The sequence below is a fragment of the Fusarium keratoplasticum genome, chromosome 8, assembly GCF_025433545.1.
Source record: "Fusarium keratoplasticum isolate Fu6.1 chromosome 8, whole genome shotgun sequence".
Taxonomy (NCBI): Eukaryota; Fungi; Ascomycota; class Sordariomycetes; order Hypocreales; family Nectriaceae; genus Fusarium; species Fusarium keratoplasticum.
The window spans coordinates 3016833-3041052 of NC_070536.1; the positions used below are offsets into that span (position 1 = coordinate 3016833).

Sequence of the window (24220 nt, forward strand, 5' to 3'; positions counted from 1 at the left end):
ACTCTGAACCGGGGATATAGACCGTCCTACACCTACAACTCCATGCCTTCTCGTGCAGCAACAACCCTTGAGCACAGTGCATTTATCCTCATGTACTTCTCAAAGTTCTCAACCAGAACCACAAAAGGATTAGCTGGGTCGGAACCGCGGTGCACAAGAATGTCGGCATGGAAGAGGGCGTGATCGGCGACATTGTGATTGGACAGAAGGATATCAACGCCCTCCTCCCGAGCGATGTCCGCGAACCAATTTTGCGACGTAGTTTTCATCTCGCGCAGGTTCTGCTGTCTCGGGGTTCCAGTACCCCCAGATAGCCCGGCAACGTGAGGCTCGCAGTTATCAAAAACTGCGAAGATCAGTGAGATGGTGCCTAGAGTATGACCAGGGGTGTGCACGATCTTGATCATAACGTTCCCAGACTTCACAACGTCGCCGTCTGCTACAACCTTGTCTTTGGTTGGCACTGACCACGAGTTGTTCTGGGTTCTGCCTTAAGCATCCTCAGACGCATAGATGGCTGCGCTAAATTTCCTTTGAAGGTACTTAGCACCTCCGAAGTGATTGATGTGCTCGTGCGTGACTTACAACACATACTTAACACTGCCAGTAGACATTCTAGGGTCAAGCCTATAACAGACCTTCAGAACAGCTAACTATTAGCGGAAATCGGAATTACCCCGACACTTGTGCGGCTTGAAACTGACAAATCCAGCGGTTAAGCCATCGGCTCCCACTTACATAGAGCTTGGCCAACCTCACATGATCTTACGCGATCGCCCCTTGGTGATTTCCGCGGCCCCGTCAGCCTCGCCACGTAGACGCGTCACCCTTGTTGAAACTCCAATACTATCCCCTGATCCCTTGAAAGGTGGGATAAGGTTTACACTGTACCCAATGGGCCATCACGCCGATGCAACTGGCTGACATTGAATGGTCTGGACATAGAAATACTACTTAGGTTACCCAGTCAGGTCACTGATATCCAACCCCGGTGATCTAGGGTTCCTCAAAGAGTACCGTGCGGTGACGATAGTGGGGTTACCACTCACTCCTGCTACGACGTTAACTCCAAGTATCTCACTTGTGGTTGGTGATAGGAACGAATCAACTAGTTAATACCTTGTCATTTCTGACGCTTGCATGCTTCCGCTATGAAACCGTTGCGAGCCGCCTTTGACCTATATTTGACGATCCCATCCAGAGAGCTGCGCTGCTCACTGATCAATGTATCTAATGATAGGATGTTCATGATACCTCAGCAGAAAAACAACAACTCCGGGCCTCTTTGCTCTGGTCTAGGGTAAAGCCCTGATATTTCCTTGGCAGGAATAAGACATTAGTCAGTTGAAAGAACATTATATAAGCTACTCATGTAAGGTGAGACGATCTGCCCGATGAATATGGTTTTAGAACAGGTTGGCCACCAGCGTGAAAGTAATCGCAATGGAAGTTGGAAAATATGCAACTTGAGGCAACTTAAATTGAATTTAAACCGAAGATGTTACGCTGAGTTTTATTCTATAAGGTTCATATCGAAAGCCCCAACATGATAGGCCCTATGTACAGTCTACCTATTAAACAGCCTGATCCGAAACTAGATTCTCTTCACAAATTTGACCAGTTTTTCACAACTCAACTTCCATCTTCAACCCTAATTCTTCCGCAGCATGGGCTGTTCACTTCTTTGTGTCGTCCTCTCGGTTCAGTACGGCCCCCATCTCGTGCGATTCTGGTGTTCCCACCCCCTCCTGAGGCTTGTCCACGGGCATTTCCTTCTTAGACTTTTTGCTCAAGAAAGGGAAGTAGAAGTGCGGGTGGAATATTGTGAGGAGCCACACAGAAGCGAGAATCATGGCACCGTCGAGGATCATAAAGGTAGTTTCGTTCTGCATGAGGTCGCTTCCCCAGCCCATCTCCATTTCGGGGATACTGTTACCTTGTCAGTTAAATGTTGATACAGTAGACATGAGGGAAAACCCACCGATAGATACAACGGATAATGATGGCAATGTACGCCACAGTGATGACATAAACGAAAGTCTTCGTCTTCTTGTCACTTGCCCTCGTATGGATGGCACCAGTCGGATCCTCGGTAGGTCCAAGTTCGCCAGCGGATGATTGCAGCCTCGCAGAACCATTCTTGATAGCGCGACGTCTTCTCCAGATGTATAAGAGCATGAGGCCACCGCAAAAGATCATGTTGGCCATTTGAAAGACAACACCTGCGATGAGCATGGACGAGCCTGCATCAAGCAGGCTCTGGTTTACCTCTTCTCCTCCAGTAGCAACCGAGGAGACACCACCACCGGCAGCCTGGATGACGATGGAGAAGAGGTCGCTGCCGACGAAAACCCAGGGGTACAAGACCGGCTTGATGAAGCTATATTGCCGTCCGTACCAGAGAACGAGGTGCTTAAACGTGACAGAGATGGCGGCCGCCACGAGCGTTGGGCCGAGGATAAGCAGGACCAGTTGGATGACGAAGGCGTTGTATACCCAGGGGTTTTGGCTCATGACGGCGCGACCGGCGTAACCTATGAGCTCAAAGAGTGTGCCGATGGCGAGCCAGATGGAGTACGACCAGGTGCGGCCCTTGATTCCGAGCCAGATCTGAGCGACGAGGGCGATTCCATATGCGACGACGAAGAAGACGCAGCCTCCGAGGCTAAAGTAGTCACCATAGAGGGAGGCCTCTACAGGGCAGCGATCGGTCACTTTGTGGCATGTCGCGTAGCTTGGGGGCTCGTAGCCGGGCGGCAACGTGGTGTTTGTTGACATGGCGAGCCAGTCTGCAGAAGACAACGGTTGGAACGATGACGACGTAAGCTCGAGGTTGAATGCCTCTGGGGAGGCCCAGCTTTAAAAAAGACGTGTCCCAGGAGATAGCGGGCTTAAAACCTTGCCAAGAGCGACTTGTGGGGTGACGACGAAGATGGATGGCATGGATCAAGTAAGGTTGCGGGTAGCGAGATGAGGCGCAGTAAGGCGAGGTAGGGATTAATGATGGTGAGCCAAGGATTATTGATATACGAGCGCAAATCAGATCCATGGACGATGTCTTGGCTTCTAGACGAGTGAAGGGTGTGTCGTGTTTGGCATTGTCTAGACGAGAGAAGGAGATTTGTCAGTTTGAAGCCTGCTCTTGTCCGCAGTGAACAACCTCACGCCGCCAATAAAAGCCTTCAAAAGGGCTCAAACGTGTCCTCAGCAAAGAAAAACAAGCATCGCAATCCGCGTCACCTCAAATCTCGGATCGTCAAGGCGAGACGAAACGCCAAGAGGATCAAGGGTGGTGTGGGCTGATCGTTTAGCCTCGGTTCCGCATCTGATTTGTCGACGTTTTGTGGGAGTGTCAAAGCTTGCTCGGTCTTTTCGGTTCTCTCGCGTTGCTCGGGATCAGATGCAGGGGTTCTTTTTTTTTTTACCCCCGGATAAAATGCTGCGGCAGGTTGGTCTTGAACATTGTTACGTGGGGGTTTCCTTGTGGTTTGTCTAAAAGCTGGCGGGCGTCCATATGGATTCTTCCTCGTTACTCCTGAAATTAAAAATCAGATCCTGAGTGCGTCTAGGATTGGGATGATTTCCATCATCAACTACAGTCACGATGATCCATGTTAGACAGGAGGGGTCTTTAATGACGAAAATTTTTTTCAAAAATGTGAAGCTATGGAGATGAAGTACAGAATGGATAATGACGAATGATCAGTGGCCATTGGCCTGCGAACCACTGCTTAATCGTCGAGTACAACAGCCCTGGGTGTTCAGCCCTCCTTGGTCAAAACATCACCACCTTCGGCGTAGGCGTCGACGCGGTAGTCAGCGAATTCACGAGCCTTGACGCCGTGAGCAAACAGAATATCAAGTTCTTCAAACGTCTTATCCTTAGTCTCTGGAAGACGGAAAAAAGTCCATACAAAGAAGACAAAGGCGCACCCAGCCCAGAAGAAGCCAGTTTTGCCACGCCAGTCACCGGCAGTTGGGTTCAGCATGTATGGGTTGATGACATTGCAAATGATCTGAGCGACATAGTAGACAATACGGCTGAGGCAGATGCTCTTGTTCCGGAGGCGGGTCGAGGAAACTTCAGAGATGATGGCGTAGCAGACAGGACCGACAGTTAAATAATAAACGCCGAGCCATAAAAGCATCATGCTAGCCTGAGCGTAGTTGCCACCTTCCGAGTTACTAGCCCCGACGCTGATGAAGCCGACAGCTAGTAAGATGGCAGTTAGGAGACCGAGCCCCCAGAGGTACAGGGTCCGGCGGCCAAAGGGGTGAAGCAACCACCAAGAGACAATGGTGCCCACAGAAGCAATTCCAAGTCCACCCACGGACATGCGGAATGAGATTGACTCGGGAAGGCCGGCCTGGACGAAGAAATATGTAGGAGTGCCGCCCATGGCCGAGCCGCAGAAGGGCTGAGCAGCGAATGCCATGCAGGCGATCTCAGTTCGGCGGAGGTCAACCCCGCGGAAGCAATCGATATAGGAGGTGCCTTGGTCGATAGACTTCTCAATCTCGTTGGTGTGGATCATCATGGCGACGGTTTGCTTGGCGTTGGCGCCTTTGGACGTAGAACCAAGGCGAGTGACAGACTTTTCGGCCTCGTCATAGTTTCCGGTGCGGACAAAGTACCAGGGAGATTCAGGGGCAAACCAGAGCACGATGAAAAGGGGAACAGGCCAAGCCCACTGGATGGCGAATGGAACGCGGTAAGACCATTGGCCTTCCCTGTCAGAGAACCCAGCCTGCACGCCGGCCGAGACGAGCTGGCCAAGGGCCCAGCAGAGGTTCACATAGACAGTGAGGTAGCCACGTAGGACCATGGGGCAGACCTCGGATGCGTAGGCCGGGGCCATGGTGGCAAAAACTCCCCAGGGAATCCCGCAGAGGAATTGCCCGACCAGTAGAACGGGGAGGCTGGGGGAGAAGAAGGAGATGAAGACACAGCCGCAGATGGTGACGAGCGAGGCGAGGAGGACCTTGCGGTAACCAAACTTGTGAGTGAAGAAGCCGTTGGCAAAGGCGCCGATGATGGTTCCCACGCTAACGGCATTGCTGAGGCCGTTTTGCCAGGAGGCGGTGATCTGGTACGTGTCGGTCTTGGGAATGTACTCTCCGTAGTGCTCTCTGAAGGAGGGCTGGGCGAAGAAGGAGGAGATCAGGACGATGTCGTATCCTTCCATGATGATGGAGGTCGATAGCAGGACAGACCACATGACGGCCAGAGGGTATCGCCGAATAGCTTCGAGAAAGGTGAGTCTGTGCTCTTCCTCGGCTGCCTGCTTAGCGATGGCCAGGTCCTTGATGCCGTGATAGTCGTGAGGGTGGTCATCTTGGCTGACCCTGGTCACCTTGTCATCGTTGATAGCCATGGTGGAGCGAATACGCGGGACGCCTGTGGTAGCTGGTGGTCAATATCTGCGAACTATGGGGATGGTGATGACAGAAACAATCCACATGAAGGGAGAAAGGATTGTATTTAAGCGGTGGGCATGAATGTCAGGGGTGAAGCATCTCGTGCAATTGGTCCTCAGCGTTTACTCTCCTCTGGGTAAGGCTCGTGGACCATCCAGCCGGATCACCCCACAACCCCAGTTCTCCGCGCATTAGACATTGCGGGGATGAGAGTCAAATGGAATGTGTTAATGGTTCATGCCATGCCATTCTCATTTGGCCTGTTTACCCGGCTCACCATGTCGAGGCCGGTCGTATGGTCCCCCACCGGAGCGACCTCTCTCCACCGGAGGTTGATGGCGGGTCTCCGGCGGGGGCCCCGCACAACACGGCAGGTACTATCGCTGTGCAATGATGATTGCCCAGTGTGAAGAAAGAAAAGAGTATTAGGCTGATAGCAACTCTGATTTCTTCATGCCTAATTAAGGAAACAATTTATTAAAACTATTAACTTGCTAAAAAAGCTATTCTTCAACGGCGACGTTATGTCTTGAGTTTCCCCGGATTGGCTGGATGTTGCCAATGGCCAAGCAGCCAGTTCAGTTCCCTCTGGGGAAAGTGCGACCCCACCAATGACTGCCGGGTTGGCTTCCCCGCGGTCATGGTGCAGGTGCACCGCTCACGCGATTCTAGCCGACCTCATCTCGACAACCACCAACGTAGTCTTATCACACCCACTGATACAAACATACGTTTTCCTCATGGTAAGGCTGCTCTCGTACCTCTCTACCTCCGATTATTGCGATCCCATGCCTCCCGTCTTCTGATTGCTATGCAACCTCGTGGGTCGACGTCCATCTCGGCCGCGCAACGCAATGGCCGAGGCTCAGATCAAGTGCGACATCTGCAATTGCACCTTTGCGCGCCAGGAACACTTGACGCGCCATACTCGCAGCCACACCCGTGAGAAGCCCTACCGATGCCTTCAGTGCAGCAAGTCCTTCTCTCGTCTAGACGTTCTCCAACGCCACATCTCATCCCACCAGCAGACCGCTTCCGACTTGGCTGGCGCCTCTGCTAGAGCCTGTCGTGAGTGTGCTATCAGCCGGGTCCGGTGCTCTAAAGGGTCACCCTGTAGGCGATGTCACGCGAAGAACCTCGAGTGCACCTATCCCGTACAACGAAAACGCAAGGCTTCCGCACACCACCGTGATGCCCCAAGCCCCGACGCGATTGACCTCGGAAATTCGGCACCGCAGCTGAGAGTACCCAGACTCAGCGGAGAACATGATGCTGAGAACTCGACCATGGGCCCGAGTGTGCCTCTGATTGACCAAGTCATCTGGACACCGACTATCAACCTGACGAGTAGCGCGAGCTTTCCACAGGAGCCACCTGGCGCGGCCTTTCGTTCAGTCGACGCCAACAACTTTTCCCTGAGCCAAGGATTGCCCGAACCTGTGCTAGGCATGTCTGCACTAAACTGGCTATCACCTCAGTATCAAGAGGTGCCAGAGTGGGATAGTCAGCTTATCGCAACATCTGGCAACGGCATGGCATTGGGTGACTTCGAATTTGCCCTGGGTCTCTCCCGAGCCGCTCTTTCTCCAGACACTCCATCGCAGGGGCACTCTAGTCAAATACAGCGACCCCCTGTCGAACACGGTCCTTGGATTTTGCTCGAGCAACAAGACGGGGAACCTGTAGCCATGGACAACCCCCGCTCAGTGTCTGCTAAAAGTCCGACGTCTTCAAGAGATTCAAGGGCGACCGAGGGAAGATTTTATGTCGATGGCGCGGCCGCGAGGGCTCCATTCAGGGGCTGCCTGATCGAGGCACATGCAACAACGGACATATCTCCTTCTGATAGAAGTACAGGCAACCCCAACCATACATCCACTCCTCTCTCCGCAAGCTTCGAGGCTGAACGTATGCCAACAATCGGGGAGGATCTGGTTCTTGAATCTGTCTACGACGACTTGATACTACAAGTGCAGTCAACCTCTCATATTCAAGCTCTCAACCTTGCGCCGACGACAATCCCTCCGTTGCCTCACATTCGGCGTTTCGTCAAGCTTTACTTTGAAAAATTTCACCCCTCCTACCCATTTGTTCAGAAGAGCAGGTTTGCTCGAAATCCCAGACGCCCATTACCACAGCCAGATGGCTGGGTTCTGCTTCTCGCCGTCTCAGCTGTCGGTGCCTGGTACTGCCCGGAGACTCGAAGCCTTGGGTGGCGGGACGCAATGCTCCAAATGGTAAATGCACATATGGAATACTGCATTTCCTCCCCCCCTCAAGATGACCATGAGCTTCTTTGGCAACCATCAGGACAGACGTTTACCCCTGTTCGCTTCGGCCTGTCAACTCTTCAAGCTAGTATCCTCAATCTCATCTGGATGGTTCAAAGCGGCAGGAAAAATCTGATACACCGCGCCATGGCTGATCGACATCACATCGTGGAGCAGTGCAAGGCAATGCACCTTTTATCTATGCGAGAGCCCGACTTTAAAATTGACACTTCTCCCTCGGAACTTCTAGTAGAGCTATGGTCAGACTTCCAGGCTAAAATTCGCACAGGAATGATGACGTGGGTTAGTATTTGGACAGACAGTGATGATTTCTCAACGCTGCTGACGGACGCGTAGCTTCTAGACTGTATTTTCGTCTTCGAATTCAACTGCCAGCCCCTCGTGCACCTTGCGGATGTCTCGTCGCCTTTGCCGTGCACTGAAGACCTCTGGGAAGCCCCGACTTTGGAGGAGATTAACAGTAAGAACAAACCTGGTCAGGGTCATCCAAGTCACTATAGTACCAAGCATGCTGACACCATTCACCTCAGCTCCAATGCCCGAATCAATCGAAATCCTGTACATGGAGAAGCGATTACCGCCACATCTCGGCGAGTTCGGCTACCTGCTACTCATCTACGCGATACTCGGGAGGACGAGTGAGGCCATGACTCAGTACCAGACTCGACTGTCGAACTGGGTACCCAATGCCAGAATCGAGTCCCGTTCAACTCTTCAGTCTGTTGCCGAAACATGGCCACCAGCGCTGCCCATCATGTCGAAATGGAGAAACAGCGCCTGCGACTGCCTCGATATCCTGCACTGGTACGCAAATGGAACTGTGGCAAGGGCAGGTGGACTGGAACATCCAACTATTTTGCACCTCCATCTCTCGCGGCTGCTGCTGCTGACGCCAATCAAGCACATGCAATACGTGGCTGCGTTGTCTGATGTGGGAAGCTCCAGTGGAAGCTTTGACAAGATCAAGTATAAGGAAGCGTGTGGTCATCTACGCAAATGGGTTATTGCCGATCAGTTCAAGGCGAGGCTCGCACTCGTCCACGCCGGGGCTGTTCTGTGGTATGTCCGTCGATATAGCGTCAACGACTTCCTGGAGCCTTTCGCGGTTTATGCGGCCACCCTGTGTATCTGGGTGTATAGCGTGTCCACAGTGTCCACAGTGCACCAGCAAGAGCCCATGGCTCGGCCATCAAATGAAGCCCCGGACTCGGGCGAAAGAGTGGACAGCATGTCAACAGCCGGTGTCGAGTCAGATGAGGAGCCGGAACTATACTTTATCTACCTCGATCGACCCTGCGACGACGAAATGGTGCAGACATATGTAAGGCTGGGGCACAAGATGTCAGCAAACTTGCTTCGAGTAGGAAACATCTGCAATGTTGGAGCACCTCGAAAGATTCTACAGGAGGGGCTGCGGCTGCTGTCTGGCAAAGGCAGACGAATGTCAAGACTAGCACAAGGTCCAGCAAACCGGTGGGGTATAAGCAACTCGTTCGGCGCGATTCTGGAATCTCTAATCCAGGCCACACCTGTAGAATGCGCCTCATCAGGAGAGAGAAGGAAGGATATGGGACATGGTTTGAATGAGTCTATCTATGGATGAGCAAACTCCCCTGTTTCTCCAAAGTCCAAGAAAGCCTTTGAAGCTGCCTTGATAGCGTACCTGTGTACTCAGGGGCTGGGGTTTCCCCTATCCCGTGTTATCCTGTCATTGTCCCACCAAATGGCCACTACCTCGTAAATACTGGCATCTCATCTAGTGGGCAAGCAACTTTGGCAACTTGGCCTCCAGTATAGGTCTTGCCGCCGTTCAAGTGAGTCCACTTGGATTCGTCTTCCAAGGGCGGAAGGTAAACCTCGAGAGTGCGGGCGCCAGCCTCCAGCACTGGGCAGACGAGGTATCTGTCCCCGTACATGTACTGAGTTGGCGTCTCCCACGACCTCTTATCCCCCGGAAACTCGTAAAACAGTGGCCTCATGATGGGGCTTCCTTTCTCGTGGGCCTCCCTCATCAGCCGTCTTGTATAGTCCCGCAAGCTCTCGCGAACCTGGATATACTTGCGACAAATATTATAGACCTCGGGCCCATACGACCACACCTCGTTGGCTGCGCCGCTGCAGCAGGTGGCGCCGCCTGTGGTGCCTTGCTGAGGCTGTCGCGGCTCCCGATCGCCATGGAGCCTCATGACGGGACAGAAGGCGCCCCATTGGAACCATCGCACAAAGAGCTCGCGGAACTTGGGGTCGTCCGGGTCACCCCCGTGGAAGCCCCCAATGTCGGTCGTCCACCAGGGTATGCCGGCGATGGCCATGCTGAGACCGGCTGCCAGCTGGTTTCTGAAGCTAGCCCATGATGAGGCGATGTCACCGCTCCAGACCAGGGCGCCGTACCTCTGGCTGCCGGCCCAGGCGCAACGGGCCAGGTTGACAATGTCGGCTTGGCCTTCACTCTGTTGTCCCTCGTAGAAAGCTTTGGCATACTCTACGGGATAGACATTGCCGATGGTTGAGTTGGATCCAAGGAAGTACCGGTAGTTATCAAAGTCGTAGGCCGTGTACTCAGGCTCGGCCTCGTCTAGCCAAAAGGTCTTGATGCCCTTTGAGAAGTAGTTCCTCCTAATGACCGACCACAGCCACTCTCGTGCCCTTGGATTTGTCACGTCGATATGAATCGTCTCGCCCTCGAAATCGAGGCCGGTGCGCACACCGCGGTCCGTACGGATGAGATACCCGTGCTCAAGCATATGGTGATAGTTCTCTGACTTCTTGTCGACCGTTGGCCATATCGAGACCATTAGCTCAACACCCATGTCCTTGAGCTCTTTAACCATGGCATCTATTAACGATCAGCCTGATTCCTCTGCTCTGCCTCTACGCACTGAAGGGCGATGCAATGTACCAAGGAGACAACTTACCAGGATCAGGCCAGTATGTAGGGTCAAACTTCCACTCTCCTTGCTTAGGCCAGTGGAAGAAATCGATAACGATGAGATCGAGGGGTATATTGCGCGCCTTGTGCTGCCGTGCAACTTCGAGCAGCTCTTGCTGGGATTGATAACGAAGTTTGCATTGCCAGAATCCCAACCCGTACTCAGGCATCATTGGAACCTTGCCCGTCACACCAGCGTAACTCTCGACGATCTCGGCTGGCGAGTCCCCAAACACGACCCAGTAGTCTAGGGCCTTTGTTGAGTAGGCCTCGAACGTAGTAATGTTCTTTCCAAACACGGCACGCCCGATGGAAGGGTTATTCCACAGGATGCCGTATCCGAGCGACGAGAGGGCGAACGGGACGCTGGCCTGCGAGTTGCGATGGGCCAGCTCAAGGTCCTGGCCCTTGAGGTCGAGCCAGGGCTGCTGATACTGTCCCATACCAAAGATCTTCTCGTCCGGATCGGGGCTCTCCCACCGCATGGTGAGGCGGAAGTTGTCGGTGCTGGGGATGCCCTTGAACTCGCGCGCCTCAACCTCAATGGCGCTGCACTTGGGGTCGAGCAGATCGCGTCTGTTCCGGACGTACTCCTCAATCGACACAGTGCCGCGGGAGTTGCCGAGGACGAGCTTGCCCAGGCTTGAGATGTGAACCTTGGCCTTTCCGTTGGTGATGACGGCAGCGTCGTCCGAGATGTGAATCTCGGGCTCGACGGGCTGGGCTGGGAGGAGGGCCCAGTTCTCTGTCGGCATCATGCTAGACTTTGTGGACCGCACGCGGAAGGCGTTGGGGCCCCAGGGCTGCACCCAGAGCTCTTCGGCGTCATATCTGAAGACGAGGGTGTTTTCTTGACGAAGAAGCATGGTTTCTTTGATAGGTTACTTTGAGGGTAATGGCAGAAACGTTGGTTCATGCATCAGCTTCTCTCAACCAACTTATGACAGCGCCAGCTTTTAGCCAGAGAGAGGTTGTCCAGGATGTTTTGGCGTTCCCTTATCTCCGCCGCCGGGGCTGAGATGCCGTCATTCATGTCTTGGGCGCCCACCGGAGGAGATGCGATACCCACCCCCACCGGAGTTGTTGGTCTCAGTCCCGGGGCAGAGATACGACTCCAACAGGGGTGGCTCATGCAACTCTGTTTGAACTTTACCCTTTAATTGGAGGGCCCGAGTCAGGGCTGCACTGTAGCAGCAAGGACGGCCCAGGATTTCTTCAATATCACCTGTCTCCCCGCTCTCCACCGGAGGCACGAGAAAAAGCTCATGGTGCCCAAAGCTTGGCGAGATCTGGGCAAGGTGAGTTTTCCCCGTGGGGTATCATGCAATGAGTGGTCTTGGCATCGAGAGAGAGTTGTTTGATGTTAGTGAATTGAACGTACTGGGCTTTTACAATGTAAATTTGTACAAGATGCCATCGCACGTCTGTTGCATTTTCACGTCTTTGCCTGGACAGCCTCCCTGGACAGGCTTAAAGGCAAATTGTCGCGTAATAGATTTGAATTTCAAGGGCATAGTCGACATGGGGGCTTCTTGGATATTCTATTGAAAGCAGGCCTTGCTTTAATGATCAATCCAGGACTATTATAGATGAAGATGCAAAATTTGACAAGAATGTCTACATGGGTTCATAGCAACCCCCTCTCCCGGCAGTTCTTCTTTCCCTTCAAGAACTCGCACGCCCAAGGGGTAGCATTGCTAGAGCGGTGTGCAAGTCCGCCTATAAAGAGAAGGGCCTGCAAAGTCGAGTTGCAGAGAAGAGCCAAGCCCCCACAAGCTGCAGGCAAGATTCTGCGCACCTGCATCAAGAGCTGGGAAGGCCGTTCCATCTCACCAAGAAGAACAATTTACGCCATCGGTGTCAATTACAACTGAACGAGTGCAATCACACCAACGAGGGTTATCAGACGGGCCATCCCAAAGTAGGGTCGTAACGCGGTACCAAGATTGGGCTCATCAGTTGTCGTCGTCGTTGTGAGGGATCCTGTTGTGGTGGTTGCATCTGCAAACTTGCGTGAGTACATTCCTACCAACACATGGTGTTAAGTCGCCGATAACTAACCTTGATCGCCTGAATGAGTTGATGTCCGCAAGAGGTTCATTGTGCTGGTCCCCCTGCCGCAACCCAGGAAGGGAGTCCACGTTGTTACATCAAGGTCCTGATAGATCCTGTGCGTAACGCATTCCACATCACTGCAGAAATCATCAGTACCAAAGCAGAGTGACCGAAATCCCGAGATGCCGTACCATAGAACTTCGCCACCGTCGATTCCTAACGCTGTTCTGCCCGAGCATCGAGTATACACATCGTCGCGTCCGCATCCGCCAAAGCTGCTGATGGTTGTAAAAGGTTCATCGATGCACGACACCCAGTCTGAGAAACCTTAGTAGCCAGAAATTCATGAGGGAACATTGCGACTAACAGTAGTTTCCCCTGGTCCCGTTCTTGCCCATCCCGACGTAGTATTCATCTCTCGGAACCTGAGTTGTAGCGAGAGCGTAGTATGACGTGCTGATTCGTGTCGAACTCGCGTCTCGTTCCGCCAAATTCGCGGGTGGCAGAGTAAGGGCTGGGCCTGGGCTTGCGCGGACGGTGGTAGTGAGCGCCAGGAGCTGCGCGGCGAAGAAGGAGAGACTGTGCATCGTGGTTTATCGTGTAGCGGCGAGCAAGATTGAGAGAGGAATCAGTACGACGATGCTCGACTCGCGAGAGGGAATTATCGAGGTTTAAGTATTTGAAGGGTTCAAAGGTCGAGGTTGAAAACAAAGGAAAACGAATGCCTTGATGTCTTGGCAGGAGTCGGTATCCCGATTGTGGCGGACTATTCAAGACATGACTGGCTTATTCCAACACAGCTGAATGGACCCTGCATGGAAATGATGTAGGCCAAGCCAATAGTCTCTAGAAGTCTTTTGCCTTCGACTTTCAGCCTTGTCTGTCTCACAAGCGCAGAAACACCATGAAAATGATATTGAGTGACGTTGTAGAGTGGTGACTGCCTGGCGGTGGTGATGCTGTAGGGACGCGGCGCTGTCAAACAAAAGAGTCAGTCATTTTCCTGCCCTGATGGATTGGGCTTGCTTGCTTTATGTAGTATCTTAATATATGAAAAAAAGCCATGAGTCGCAATGATAACCCCTAACAGAACGAGGTGGCGGACAGAGCAAGTTGCTATGCATGTCTCACAGAGCCAATAACCCAAACGGCGGTGGGCATGTTTGAGAACTGGCCTCTCACCCCATGACTCTAAAAGATGGAATTTTGATGATTGCGACAGTTCTCTCCTCATCCTCAAAGAGAGCAACGGTCATCAGGGCAAAGAACTCAATTTTCAACATAATGGTGGCACAGAGCACTGCTGCAAATGATCACATTGCAAAGGAAAGTGAGTCGGCTACCACATGGCCAGAAGACTTGCCTGTGGGCCGCTTAGGAAATAATGAGAAAATAATCACTTAGCTATTAGGCACATGGTGCCAGAATGGTTCTCTCTCTCTCTCTCTCTCTCTCTTTCATTTTTCTGCCTTACTCTTTGTGACATGCACGTTTCAAGGTGGTCATGAGTCGGTTCCTTTAACTAGACACTGGTTGAACCGATGCTCATGTTCTCATCAGGGCTCAAATTGTTTGCAGCATAAATAAATGAAAAAAAAAAAAGACTGGTTGTACTGATTGGAAAACATCGTTCCTGAGATGATGCAAGACCAAAGCGCGAGGCGCGCTGATGCGTGGACGGGGCAACCAGGAGAACCTCACACGGAGATGGCAATGAATAGGTCGTCAATCGTCGCCGATTGCATGGCCTTGAAGCCTCACTGTAGCAAAAATGGATCTCCATTTCGGCACGGAAACGGGATAATCATCTTTTTCGCGATTACCCCTATTTATATGCCATCTGTGCCTCTGTTCTTACCCTGTACGCGCGTCGCGTCGCCTTCGGGCTGCAGCTGTCGCTCGCGTACGGCGGCATAGTTCTGACTGGCTGTCGTAACTTTTGATTGGTCGTCTTACATGATACAGCCTCGAAAAACCTTGTGGCAATCGGCAACTTTCTTGTGTGTCGTCATCCGGGTAAGCGGCTCTTTACGGGCCAAGAATCACAAGCACAACTGGTTGAGTTTGGGCGTGGATGGCGACCGAGCAGAGGGAGTGGTCAGCTACCCGGAAGTCACAGAGACACGGTGGCGGTGAGGAAAGGGGGGACACGCGAGGACTGGCACTGTTTTGTTTCACCCACCTGGGGGGTTGACTTTCGAGGGCTGTCGCGGCTTGGAGATGAAGGAGGTGAGGACAAGGGTCGTCAAGGGTCGTGGTGATCCTTGGAGCGCCAAGAGATGGACATCTGCGGAGACGCAAGATTGGGAAACCCGCACGCAGTGACTCTTGTCTCACCCCGCTTGCGATGTGACGAGTTTGTTTTCTCATGCAGCTGTGCGTGGTGCGTGTTGGTGCGTGCTGGTGCTCACAGCTGTCTAGCAGATGAGAGATGCTCCAGTCAACCATAGCCACCCCCTCTTTCGAAAACAGGATTTCTCGACCGCCTTCTCACGTTTGTATGAGGCATTTCAGATCTGGAGGCTCTCGCCCCGGAGGGTGTTGTCTCTTCGAGCTAGAGGATGGAGCAGCCAATGACGGAGCCCAATTACGCCGAGCACTGCCACTGCCGAATTTGGCAGCTTCGGTTACACACGCTATGATGATGCCAAGACGGCTGCACCCACGTTAATGTGAATACCTTATTCTACGAGATGTCACCTTGATCAGGGGTAGGGTCTTGAAGAAAAGGACAGTGCTCAAAGATGATATTCCTTCTCTAAACGGTCTTTATTCTCAAATGGCCTTTACTTACTGTCAAGAGGTGTTTACTGCATCCATCACCTTCACATGCCACGCTGCAAAAGTCCCTCCCCCGCTCAGGTCGCACCAACGGATGAGCTTGACCAAACCTCGTAAGAGGCGTCAAACCCTTTCCCCCCCATAAGAAAAATTTCTCAGGGTGATATTATGAGATAATTACATGTTAACCGAGCGCGACGGGCACGTGGAGTATACAGTACATGGCCCAGATTCGGCATCCCGAGCCACAGCCAAGGTCAAAGAGATATCAGAAACGCGGACGCCCACATCTGGTTAGACATGGCCGAGTCGTCATTTCCCACACCCAGCGCCCGTCAGAAGGGTCTAGACGAGGGCTGGGACTTGACCATGTACATTATTAGGTCCCTTGTAGTGGCTAGTCCTGTGAGACTGGTTGGGACCATCACCCACACGATCATCTTGCTGTTGGTGCGTGTACCGCTCGTGTATAGCATCACCGACCTCTACTCACCATTTCATAACGGTTTCCACTCACCCATTGTAAAAATATGTATGAGGGATTTTCGCTATGCGCTGCATCGTAATGCGTATTTGAGGCAGGGAGGCCTCCTCGAGAAAGTGAGGAATTTTGAAAGAGTGTACCTATATCTCGCTGTCAATCCATACTGCAATCCTTCTCACTTTACCATTACCGACCGTGTCTCTTACCCCTTGTTGTCTCTGCCACCCTCCTCTTTCTTCTCCCCTGCTTCTCCTGCAGATACAGCGCCCGTCAAGATGCCAGATCCCGACATCCAGACCACAAAGGAGGTCGATCTCGAGGCCGCACAGAACCCGAGAATCACCTTCCAGGATGGTAACCGTCACGGTCGTGGCCGAGACGGTGCACCTGATGAGCAGGATGCACCTCTTGGTCTGACTCGTACCCTTTCTCGTCGTCGTTCCCGCTCGCGATCCAGTACCCGCAGCCAGATGCCCGCATCCTCTCCGTACTCGGGCGTTCAGATCGAATACCGTACCTTGTCTATCCAGGTCACCGAAGCGAAGCAACAAGAGCCTGAGCTCGAGGATGCCAAGGACCCCAAGGCCCTCAAGAACAAGGAGGATGAGGATTACTTTGCCAACCTTCAGTACCATGAGGTGCAGGTTGAGCAGCTTTGCCAGCAACTCAACGTCAGCCCTGGTGTGGGTCTCTCTGAGCATGCTGCTGGAGTCCGTCTGGAGCGTGATGGAAACAACTCTCTGCCTCATCCCAAGACGAACTACATCAAGAGAACTTTGAAGTACATCTTTGGTGGTTTCTGTTCGGTTCTCTGGGTTGGTGCCATCATCTTCTTCCTCTGCTGGCAGCCCCTGAGCAACCCTCCTTCCGTGCAGAACCTATCCCTTGCTGTCCTGATCATCATCGTCATCTTCCTGCAGGCTGGCTTTTCCGCCTTTCAGGATTGGTCTACTGCCAAGACTATGAATGCCATTCTCGACCTGTTGCCTTCGTTCGCTTTGGTCAAGAGAGATGGAGACCTCAAGAGCTTGCCTACCATTGGACTCGTGGCTGGTGATGTTGTTCACCTTCAGGTCGGTGACAAGGTCCCAGCTGATCTTCGTCTCATCAGCCACTCTGGTGACATTCGCTTTGATCGCTCTGTCCTCACTGGAGAGTCGGATGAGATCGAGGGCGCTGTCGACCAGACGGACCGCAACTTTCTCGAGAGTCGCAACATTGCCTTTATGGGTACTACCGTCATGAACGGTAACGGTGTTGGTGTTGTCATCCTCACTGGTGCCCGTTCCGTCATGGGTCGCATCGCAAGTTCAACTGCCGGCGTCAAGGACTCTGCCGCTCTCATCCAGCGAGAGATCACCCGCTTCGTCAAGATCATCGTCTGCATGACCATCTTCCTGGCTCTCCTCATCCTCTTCACCTGGGCTGGTTGGCTCCGTGTCGACCACCCTGACTTCCTCAGCGTCCCAGCCATGCTTGTCAACGTCATGGCATGCATCGTCGCCTTTATCCCCGAGGGTATGCCTGTCGCTGTCGCGTTGACGTTGATGATGGTTGCTCGTCGCATGAAGGCTGTCAATGTCTTGCCAAAGGGTCTGTCCACTGTTGAGACTCTTGGTTGCGTCAATGTCATTTGCTCAGACAAGACTGGTACTTTGACTCAGAACCAGATGTTTGTCAACTCTGTGGCTTTTGTTGATCAGAAGCTTGACTCTGCCGATGACTTTCACCTCTTGCATGAAGCCACCGAGCCGAGTCAAGCTGCTGTGGCCTTGCATCGCGCTGCCCTTCTCTGCAACGACGCATCTTTCGACCCGACTACGATCCATCTTCCGATCCCCGAGCGAAAAATACAAGGCAATGCCACTGATAGTGCCGTCTTTCGGTTTGCTGCATCTGGATCTGCTGGTGACAGCTTGAAGAAGACAACTCAACGGGTCTTTGAGGTTCCTTTCAACTCCAAGAACAAATGGATGCTTGCCCTCTTCCAGTCTGATGACAACCGTGGAAAATACCGTGCTATCATCAAGGGTGCTCCTGATATTCTTCTTGCTGGCTGCACCAAGTACTGGTCCTCGGAGACCAACTCTGTTGAGACCCTCAACCGCGAGGCTCGTCAGAAGTTCCAGGAGATCCAAGATGAAGCTTCTCGTCGGGCTGAACGAGTCATTGTCCTTTGTGAGAAACTCATTACTCCTCGCGCTGTTGCCGGAACAAACGCTTTTAGCGATGAGATTACCCACTCCGCAATTCACGACCTCACTGTTGTTGGAATGCTTGGAATTATTGACCCTCACCGTCCTGAGATCCCTGCCACCGTTGAGCAATGCCGTCGCGCTGGAACTCGCTTCTTCATGGTTACCGGAGATTACGCCTTGACTGCCGCTGCAATTGCTCGCAACACTGGCATCTTCACCGGTACCAGCGACCCCGACACCATTGACACCCTTCACTCGACCGGAGAACCCATCTCAGAGAAGAGCAAGTCTAAGAAGAAGGAACGTGCGCCTATTCTTAACCGAAGCTTGCTCCTCGAGGGTTCCAATCTCAGCCGGTTGAACGAAGAGGACTGGGACGTTGTCTGTGCCTACGAGGAAGTCGTCTTTGCGCGAACTACTCCTGAGCAGAAGCTTCGCATCGTCACTGAGCTTCGTGCACGTGATAATGTTGTCGCTGTAACGGGCGATGGCGTCAACGATGCTCCTGCGCTTCGAGCCGCTGATGTTGGAGTTGCCATTGTCAGTGGCAGCGATGTCGCCATTGAAGCTGCTGACCTTGTTCTCCTCGATCGCTTCGACTCCATCATCGATGCCATGCGTCTCGGTCGCCTCGTCTTCCAGAACCTCCAAAAGGTCATCTCCTACCTCCTCCCCGCCGGAAGTTGGTCCGAGATCTGGCCCGTCATCCTCAACGTCTTCTTCGGTGTTCCCCTCCCCTTGAGCGCATTCCTCATGATCATCATTTGCGTTTTTACCGATCTCTTCCTGAGTCTCTCTCTCATCATGGAGAAAGAAGAATTCGACCTGTTGTCACTGCCGCCTCGCAACCATAAGCATGATCACCTCATCAACGCCAAGATCTATACCCAAGCTTACCTCTTTACGGGTTTTATGGAGACCATCACTGCGCACTCCATGTTCTTCCTCTACATGTACCGACACGCCAAGATGCCCGTTTCGGAGCTCTTCTTCCTGTTTGAGGGTTACTCGGCTGGGTACCGCGGCTACACACAGGAGGAACTCATCAAGTTCAACAACACCGGACAGTGCGTTTACTTCGTCACGCTCGTCTTCCTCCAATGGGGCAACATCCTCGCCGTGCGAAACCGTCGTCTGAGCATCTTCCAGGCGGATCCCATCACCAAGCCTCACCGCAATCCCTGGCTGATCCTCAGCATGCTCATCAGTTTGGTCATCGCCATCTTTGTCACTGAGGTGCCAGGGATTCAGAATCTGTTTGACACTGCTTCGGTGCCCATTGAGTTTTGGCTGATTCCTATTCCTCTTGGACTTGGTATTCTGTTTGTGGATGAGATTAGGAAGCTCATTGTGAGAAAGTTCCCTGGGTCGATTGTCGCCAAGATCGCATGGTGAACGTGTCGGTAGTTTATAGGTGTACATAGCATAGTAACTGAAAATCTTTCAGATATTCCAAGAGCCCCCTTCGTTCTGCATAAACCTGACCACATCAGTCCTGGAACAGCTACTCAACAGCTTGTGAACTTTTCTCCCCTGTCTTCCACTCTTCAAGAAGCAATGTAGATACATTCGTCAATGGGTGAGCATACCCCAAAACCTCGCGTCTTGATTCCACGCAGGTCTGCATCAACTCGAGCCCCCTGTCAGGATGGCCATTCATATGGACAATAACGGCAAGCTGGTGAAGGGCCTGTAGCGTATCTGGATGTTGGTCGCCGTGAAATTCCCGATGCAAGGACCATGCACTATCCAAGTGGGCCTCGGCTTCTTCGTAACGGCCTTGGACGTAGTAGGTCCAGGCGAGGCAGTCAATAACATAAGGCCGGGTCTCCATTTCCAGCCCGGATCCCTGGGTCTGGAGATTCAACACCTCACAGTAGGTGGCCTCGGCTTCATGGTATAGTCCCTGTTGGTGGAATATCATCCCGATCGCCACCTTGCTCTTCATGGTGTATGGGTTCCTTCCCCCCCATGTGTTGTGTCGCATCTCCAGGGCTCTGATGGCTAGCTCCATGGCCTTGTCGGAACGGCCCTGTTGAAAGAATGTTGCCGCAAGTGACATGGAGCTGCTGATGGTTTCAGGGTGCGATTTACCAAGCACCCTCTCTTGGAGCTCCAGGACTCGTTTATCCACGGACTCTTTCTCGAGCCACCGCTCTTCGTCATCAAGAAGCCTCGACACTTGACGAAGGAGAGCAGTAGCTTCACTTTCTCTTGCCCCTGTTTCTGCCCGCTTGCATACACTCACAGCGTGGTTCACGGAGAAAAGTCTTATTGCCAGGCTCAGGGCTCTTGCGAGAAAGATGGACCAGGAAGCCGGTCTTGTATCATCATGACAGTCTCGCACAGCGTCCTGCACAATTGGATGCATTTCAAAACCTTGACATCCGCTGCCTGCTGGTGAGATGAGATGCAATGTTGCCAATTCCTGCATAGCTCTTGATAGTCTCTGGGAATCTTCCCTGTTGGTAGCGTCCTCCGTATCCCTGATGAGTTCCCTCAACAAGGCGAGTGTTATGTCGCGGTTGTCTAGGTAGGCAAGGGCATGAACCATCTCATGTGCATCTCTGTTCTGCTGGCGGATCCAATCAAGCGAGATGGCTGAAGTAAAAAGAACAACGCCAACGCTCCATGCAGACACAACAAATCTTGATCGCTGCCTGTTCTCTCCAAGCAGAGTCATATAGTCGTGGATAGATGTATCGGTATGCCGCATGTATGATCCGGCCTGTACAATGGCGAGTGGACGATACTGCAACTGGTCCAATAAACGATGTGTTTCAACTCTCATGTCCGCGGTCTCTTGGTGCCTGGCCATCTGGCCTCTTGTTGACGCGAAGAGCTTCCTGGCTTCAGCAGGTTTCATACTAGTAATCTCGAGGCAGCGGAGGGGTTTGGGGATCAACCACCAAACGTTCGAATCGCGGGTCGTCCAGAGAACAGCCCCCCTCGGCCCTTTGGGGACAAAATCAAACAGGCTGTTAAAGTACTCCGAATCTTCTTTCCTGTTGAACAGCAGCAAATCATCTGCACCATCGAGAATGAGTACCCATGGTTGGTGGGCCTCGATACTGCTGCAGACTGCAGCAAGCAGGTCATCACCTTTGAGGTGTTGTTCAACCCCAAGTTCTTTGGCGATTAGACGGTAATCTGCCGTGAACGTTGCCGCATTGTCAGCACGCACCCAAAAGACATAGCAGTTGGGGTCCTTGCAACGGGCATATGCGTATTCTAGGGCTAGTTGAGTTTTACTGTGGTCAAGTTAGTTGGCGTCTGAGACACAACAAACATGTAGACTAACCCGCTCCCACCCACGCCCCATAGTGCCCCGCTCTGGAACTGGTATGAAGTAGGAATGATGCCAAAAATCTTCTCGGAGAGTTCTGGTCGAGCAATGAATCCCTTGTTCCGCTCGTATGGAATGATGCGCTTGACAGAGGGAGCATCAACATGGACACCATCGCTGCTGTCTATATCCCAATTCTCAGGATCTCGGGCTTTGTCAGATCTGGCAGTTTCAACAGCTTCGGAAGTTTCCAAGTAGCCCATCATTCTCGGCCCATGAATGTTGTATGCTTCCAGAGAGTCGACTAGTGAAAGCCCCGCCAAGTGTTGTAGAGACCTGAAGCCTTCGGCAAGGTCTTGCTCAAAGGGGTCAATGGAGGACGATTTTAGGAAATCAATGGATTTGTCTTGGCTCCTTTGTAAAATACTTCCCAGGCGTGCTACGCAAGACGAGATCTCAAACCTAAGCGAGGGGTTGGAGTCGCTCAAACGTGCGGATAGGTCCTCAAGGCAGTCTCCCATCTCTGTCAGCAAGTCTAAAAGACTATCCCTGCTCACATAAATGCCTGCTCGGGAACGACTGATGATGGTCGTCAAGAGGGTTTGACAACCTGCAATCTCGTCGTCAGCTTCTTGATGTTTGTCGGGTGTTGACTCTTCGATATCTCCCGAGTCATGGGACTTCCTGATATCTGATCCCATAGAGACTTGTGTTTCAACATCGCATCCCGTCACCTCCCACGGTAGAGCTTGGAGAGCGAAAGAGTGAAGATGCTCAGCCAAATGTTTGTCAGTCTCAGGGTTTCGAAGAGACGCGTCCTCGTAACACAATGGACACGCGATAGGGGGGACCCCTGTACGCTGGCTGAGTTCAGCAAGGTCCGGCAAGTCGTCCTCTTCCACCTCATCCTCGTGTTCTGCCAGAGTATGCTTGTGCCATTCCTCTTCAGTATCGAACTGGAATTCTTCAGGACACTCGGATTCTAGCCAGCAAGGATCGCAAATCCACTGGGCTCGAGAGTGTCTTTCTCGGATGTGCTTCTTCCATTCAAGCGTTGTGACATACATGGCGTCAGGGCTGTCACAGTCCTCATACACGCACACATAAGGGCTCAAATCTTCGACTACATGACCGCTAGAGGAGTTAGATGCTTCTGATGATTTTTGGGTACACTTACCGCCAACGTTTGTTCTTCTTCGAATCAGAATATGAAGAATCCAGCAGTTGGGCGCAGTACGGGCACCAGAAGCTTTCACCCTCAGTTCCCGGGCACTTTGGGTAGTCCTGTTTGAGGACTCCTTGAGATAATTTTGTGCTGATAGATCTGGCTTTCAGTTCTTGAGGGCGCTGAGGCATGACGAAACTGCCGATCTTGGTGGCCGACTGCGAAGATCGCTGAGAGCCCTCGGTCCCCAGAGGCTGGACGGGTATCCTTTCGTCTCGCTTTGATGAGGTCTGTGAGACTTGGCTCTGGCTTGGAGCTGGAGCAGGTAATTCTTTCGGCGGAATGATGGTTACTGTCGCGGCTTGGACCCGCGGCAACTGTGGCCTTTCTGGACTCGCATCTTTCGATGGTATCGCGCAAGGTATAGGTCAAATCGATTGCGTCTAACCAAGTTTGCCTTTATGAGCCGACTCTGCACTGGAGTCAGGCGTTGAATATCCGTGAAGTAGGCCTTGAGAGTGATCCACAGGATCTTCCAGGTTGGGTCGTCTGTCAGAGAGTGCTGATGCAAGATTCCATGCAAGGTGTGAACCTTTGGAGGGCTCATCAAAAGGAAGTATCTCATATAGTCCCTGAATTCCTTCAGTTCTGGTTCCCGAGCGGCGAGAAGTTTATCGACCCGCTGGTGTCTAAATTTGGTCCCCGACTTGCGGATGGCCATAGAAATCTGTGATAGGAATCGGATTGTCGTTTCGATATAGTATCTCTGCTCATCAATCATTGAACCATCCTCGGAGGGTTGTGACTCTGGGCCATGTGCTGTTGACCCCTGCAAATCGTTGTCTGGTGCCGGAGTGACTGTCAGGGTGGAGGTGGAGCAGGATTCGGATGCTTGTCGCGTCAGTTGAGATAAACATGCAAGAACGCAAAGATGGACAAACCTGCATCAATGTACTTCGCTAATGATGTGGCTAAACTGTCGAGAAGATTGACTAAAACATTACGCACGTCGTCCCGGGTCTGCACGCGATAATCCAACGAGGAATGTCCTCCTTTCGCTGCCCCAATACCCAGAGACCACCAGTTGAACTCAGCTGACATCTTGTCGATCCAGTCATCTCCAGAAAGATGAGAGTTTTTCTGACATGTCTCGAAAAGGGCTTGGCACTCTAGAGTCCGACGCTGGATACCTGCAGTGTCCGTCGCTCGACTGTCTGAGCCGGATAGGTAAGCGTCGATCTGGGCTTCGGCCTTATCCTTGTTGGCTTGGGATTCGTTGAGATCTCGAGGCTGCTCATTTTGGGACTCTGTATCGAAGGAGTGGTCTATAGCCACCGGGGATTGAGCGGTTGACATGACAACCAAGTCGTTTACTTTGACGTGAGATCATCCATTGCGATATTTGGATTGAGGTTGTCGTGTTGATGGTAAGCGGGGTTGCATGCACCTGCGTCGGAGTAAACCCCATCCCGAAAATCGGGCTGCCAATAGCAGGACCCTGTGCCCCTTCCCTGTCTGGACGTGGCTGCATGACCTGAAGAAGAGGATAAGAGAGAAGGAGCCAAAATAATCACATGGTGTCGCGAACGACCACAGGTAAAGAATGAAGACGA

At 52.4% G+C, this 24220-nt stretch overlaps 8 protein-coding genes across 8 annotated transcripts; 2 read left to right on the plus strand and 6 right to left on the minus strand.

Annotated features, from left to right (window-relative positions):
* Positions 1-32: 32 nt before the first annotated feature.
* Positions 33-614, minus strand: NCS57_01073700 (Lactamase-B domain-containing protein; the record flags this gene model as incomplete). The annotated part of the gene is made up of 2 exons (XM_053060471.1): positions 33-486; positions 595-614. The coding sequence occupies 2 exons, from the start codon at positions 612-614 to the stop codon at positions 33-35; spliced, it is 474 nt and encodes a 157-aa protein (XP_052910865.1).
* A 1062-nt stretch (positions 615-1676) lies between these two features.
* NCS57_01073800 (uncharacterized protein) lies at positions 1677-2778 on the minus strand (the record flags this gene model as incomplete). Its single annotated transcript, XM_053060472.1, has 2 exons — positions 1677-1929; positions 1982-2778. The coding sequence occupies 2 exons, from the start codon at positions 2776-2778 to the stop codon at positions 1677-1679; spliced, it is 1050 nt and encodes a 349-aa protein (XP_052910866.1).
* A 983-nt stretch (positions 2779-3761) lies between these two features.
* NCS57_01073900 (MFS domain-containing protein) lies at positions 3762-5375 on the minus strand (the record flags this gene model as incomplete). The annotated part of the gene is made up of 1 exon (XM_053060473.1): positions 3762-5375. One exon carries the CDS (start codon positions 5373-5375, stop codon positions 3762-3764), a length of 1614 nt encoding a protein of 537 aa, XP_052910867.1.
* An 897-nt stretch (positions 5376-6272) lies between these two features.
* On the plus strand, positions 6273-9312 carry NCS57_01074000 (uncharacterized protein; the record flags this gene model as incomplete). The annotated part of the gene is made up of 3 exons (XM_053060474.1): positions 6273-7991; positions 8046-8184; positions 8240-9312. 3 exons carry the CDS (start codon positions 6273-6275, stop codon positions 9310-9312), a joined length of 2931 nt encoding a protein of 976 aa, XP_052910868.1.
* Positions 9313-9439: 127 nt separating this feature from the next.
* On the minus strand, positions 9440-11504 carry NCS57_01074100 (uncharacterized protein; the record flags this gene model as incomplete). Its single annotated transcript, XM_053060475.1, has 2 exons — positions 9440-10545; positions 10625-11504. The coding sequence occupies 2 exons, from the start codon at positions 11502-11504 to the stop codon at positions 9440-9442; spliced, it is 1986 nt and encodes a 661-aa protein (XP_052910869.1).
* A 998-nt stretch (positions 11505-12502) lies between these two features.
* NCS57_01074200 (uncharacterized protein) lies at positions 12503-13280 on the minus strand (the record flags this gene model as incomplete). The annotated part of the gene is made up of 4 exons (XM_053060476.1): positions 12503-12639; positions 12700-12830; positions 12885-13011; positions 13061-13280. The coding sequence occupies 4 exons, from the start codon at positions 13278-13280 to the stop codon at positions 12503-12505; spliced, it is 615 nt and encodes a 204-aa protein (XP_052910870.1).
* Positions 13281-16233: 2953 nt separating this feature from the next.
* Positions 16234-19551, plus strand: NCS57_01074300 (uncharacterized protein; the record flags this gene model as incomplete). Its single annotated transcript, XM_053060477.1, has 1 exon — positions 16234-19551. One exon carries the CDS (start codon positions 16234-16236, stop codon positions 19549-19551), a length of 3318 nt encoding a protein of 1105 aa, XP_052910871.1.
* A 109-nt stretch (positions 19552-19660) lies between these two features.
* NCS57_01074400 (NB-ARC domain-containing protein) lies at positions 19661-23963 on the minus strand (the record flags this gene model as incomplete). The annotated part of the gene is made up of 5 exons (XM_053060478.1): positions 19661-21407; positions 21458-22576; positions 22620-22885; positions 23056-23498; positions 23549-23963. 5 exons carry the CDS (start codon positions 23961-23963, stop codon positions 19661-19663), a joined length of 3990 nt encoding a protein of 1329 aa, XP_052910872.1.
* Positions 23964-24220: the final 257 nt, after the last annotated feature.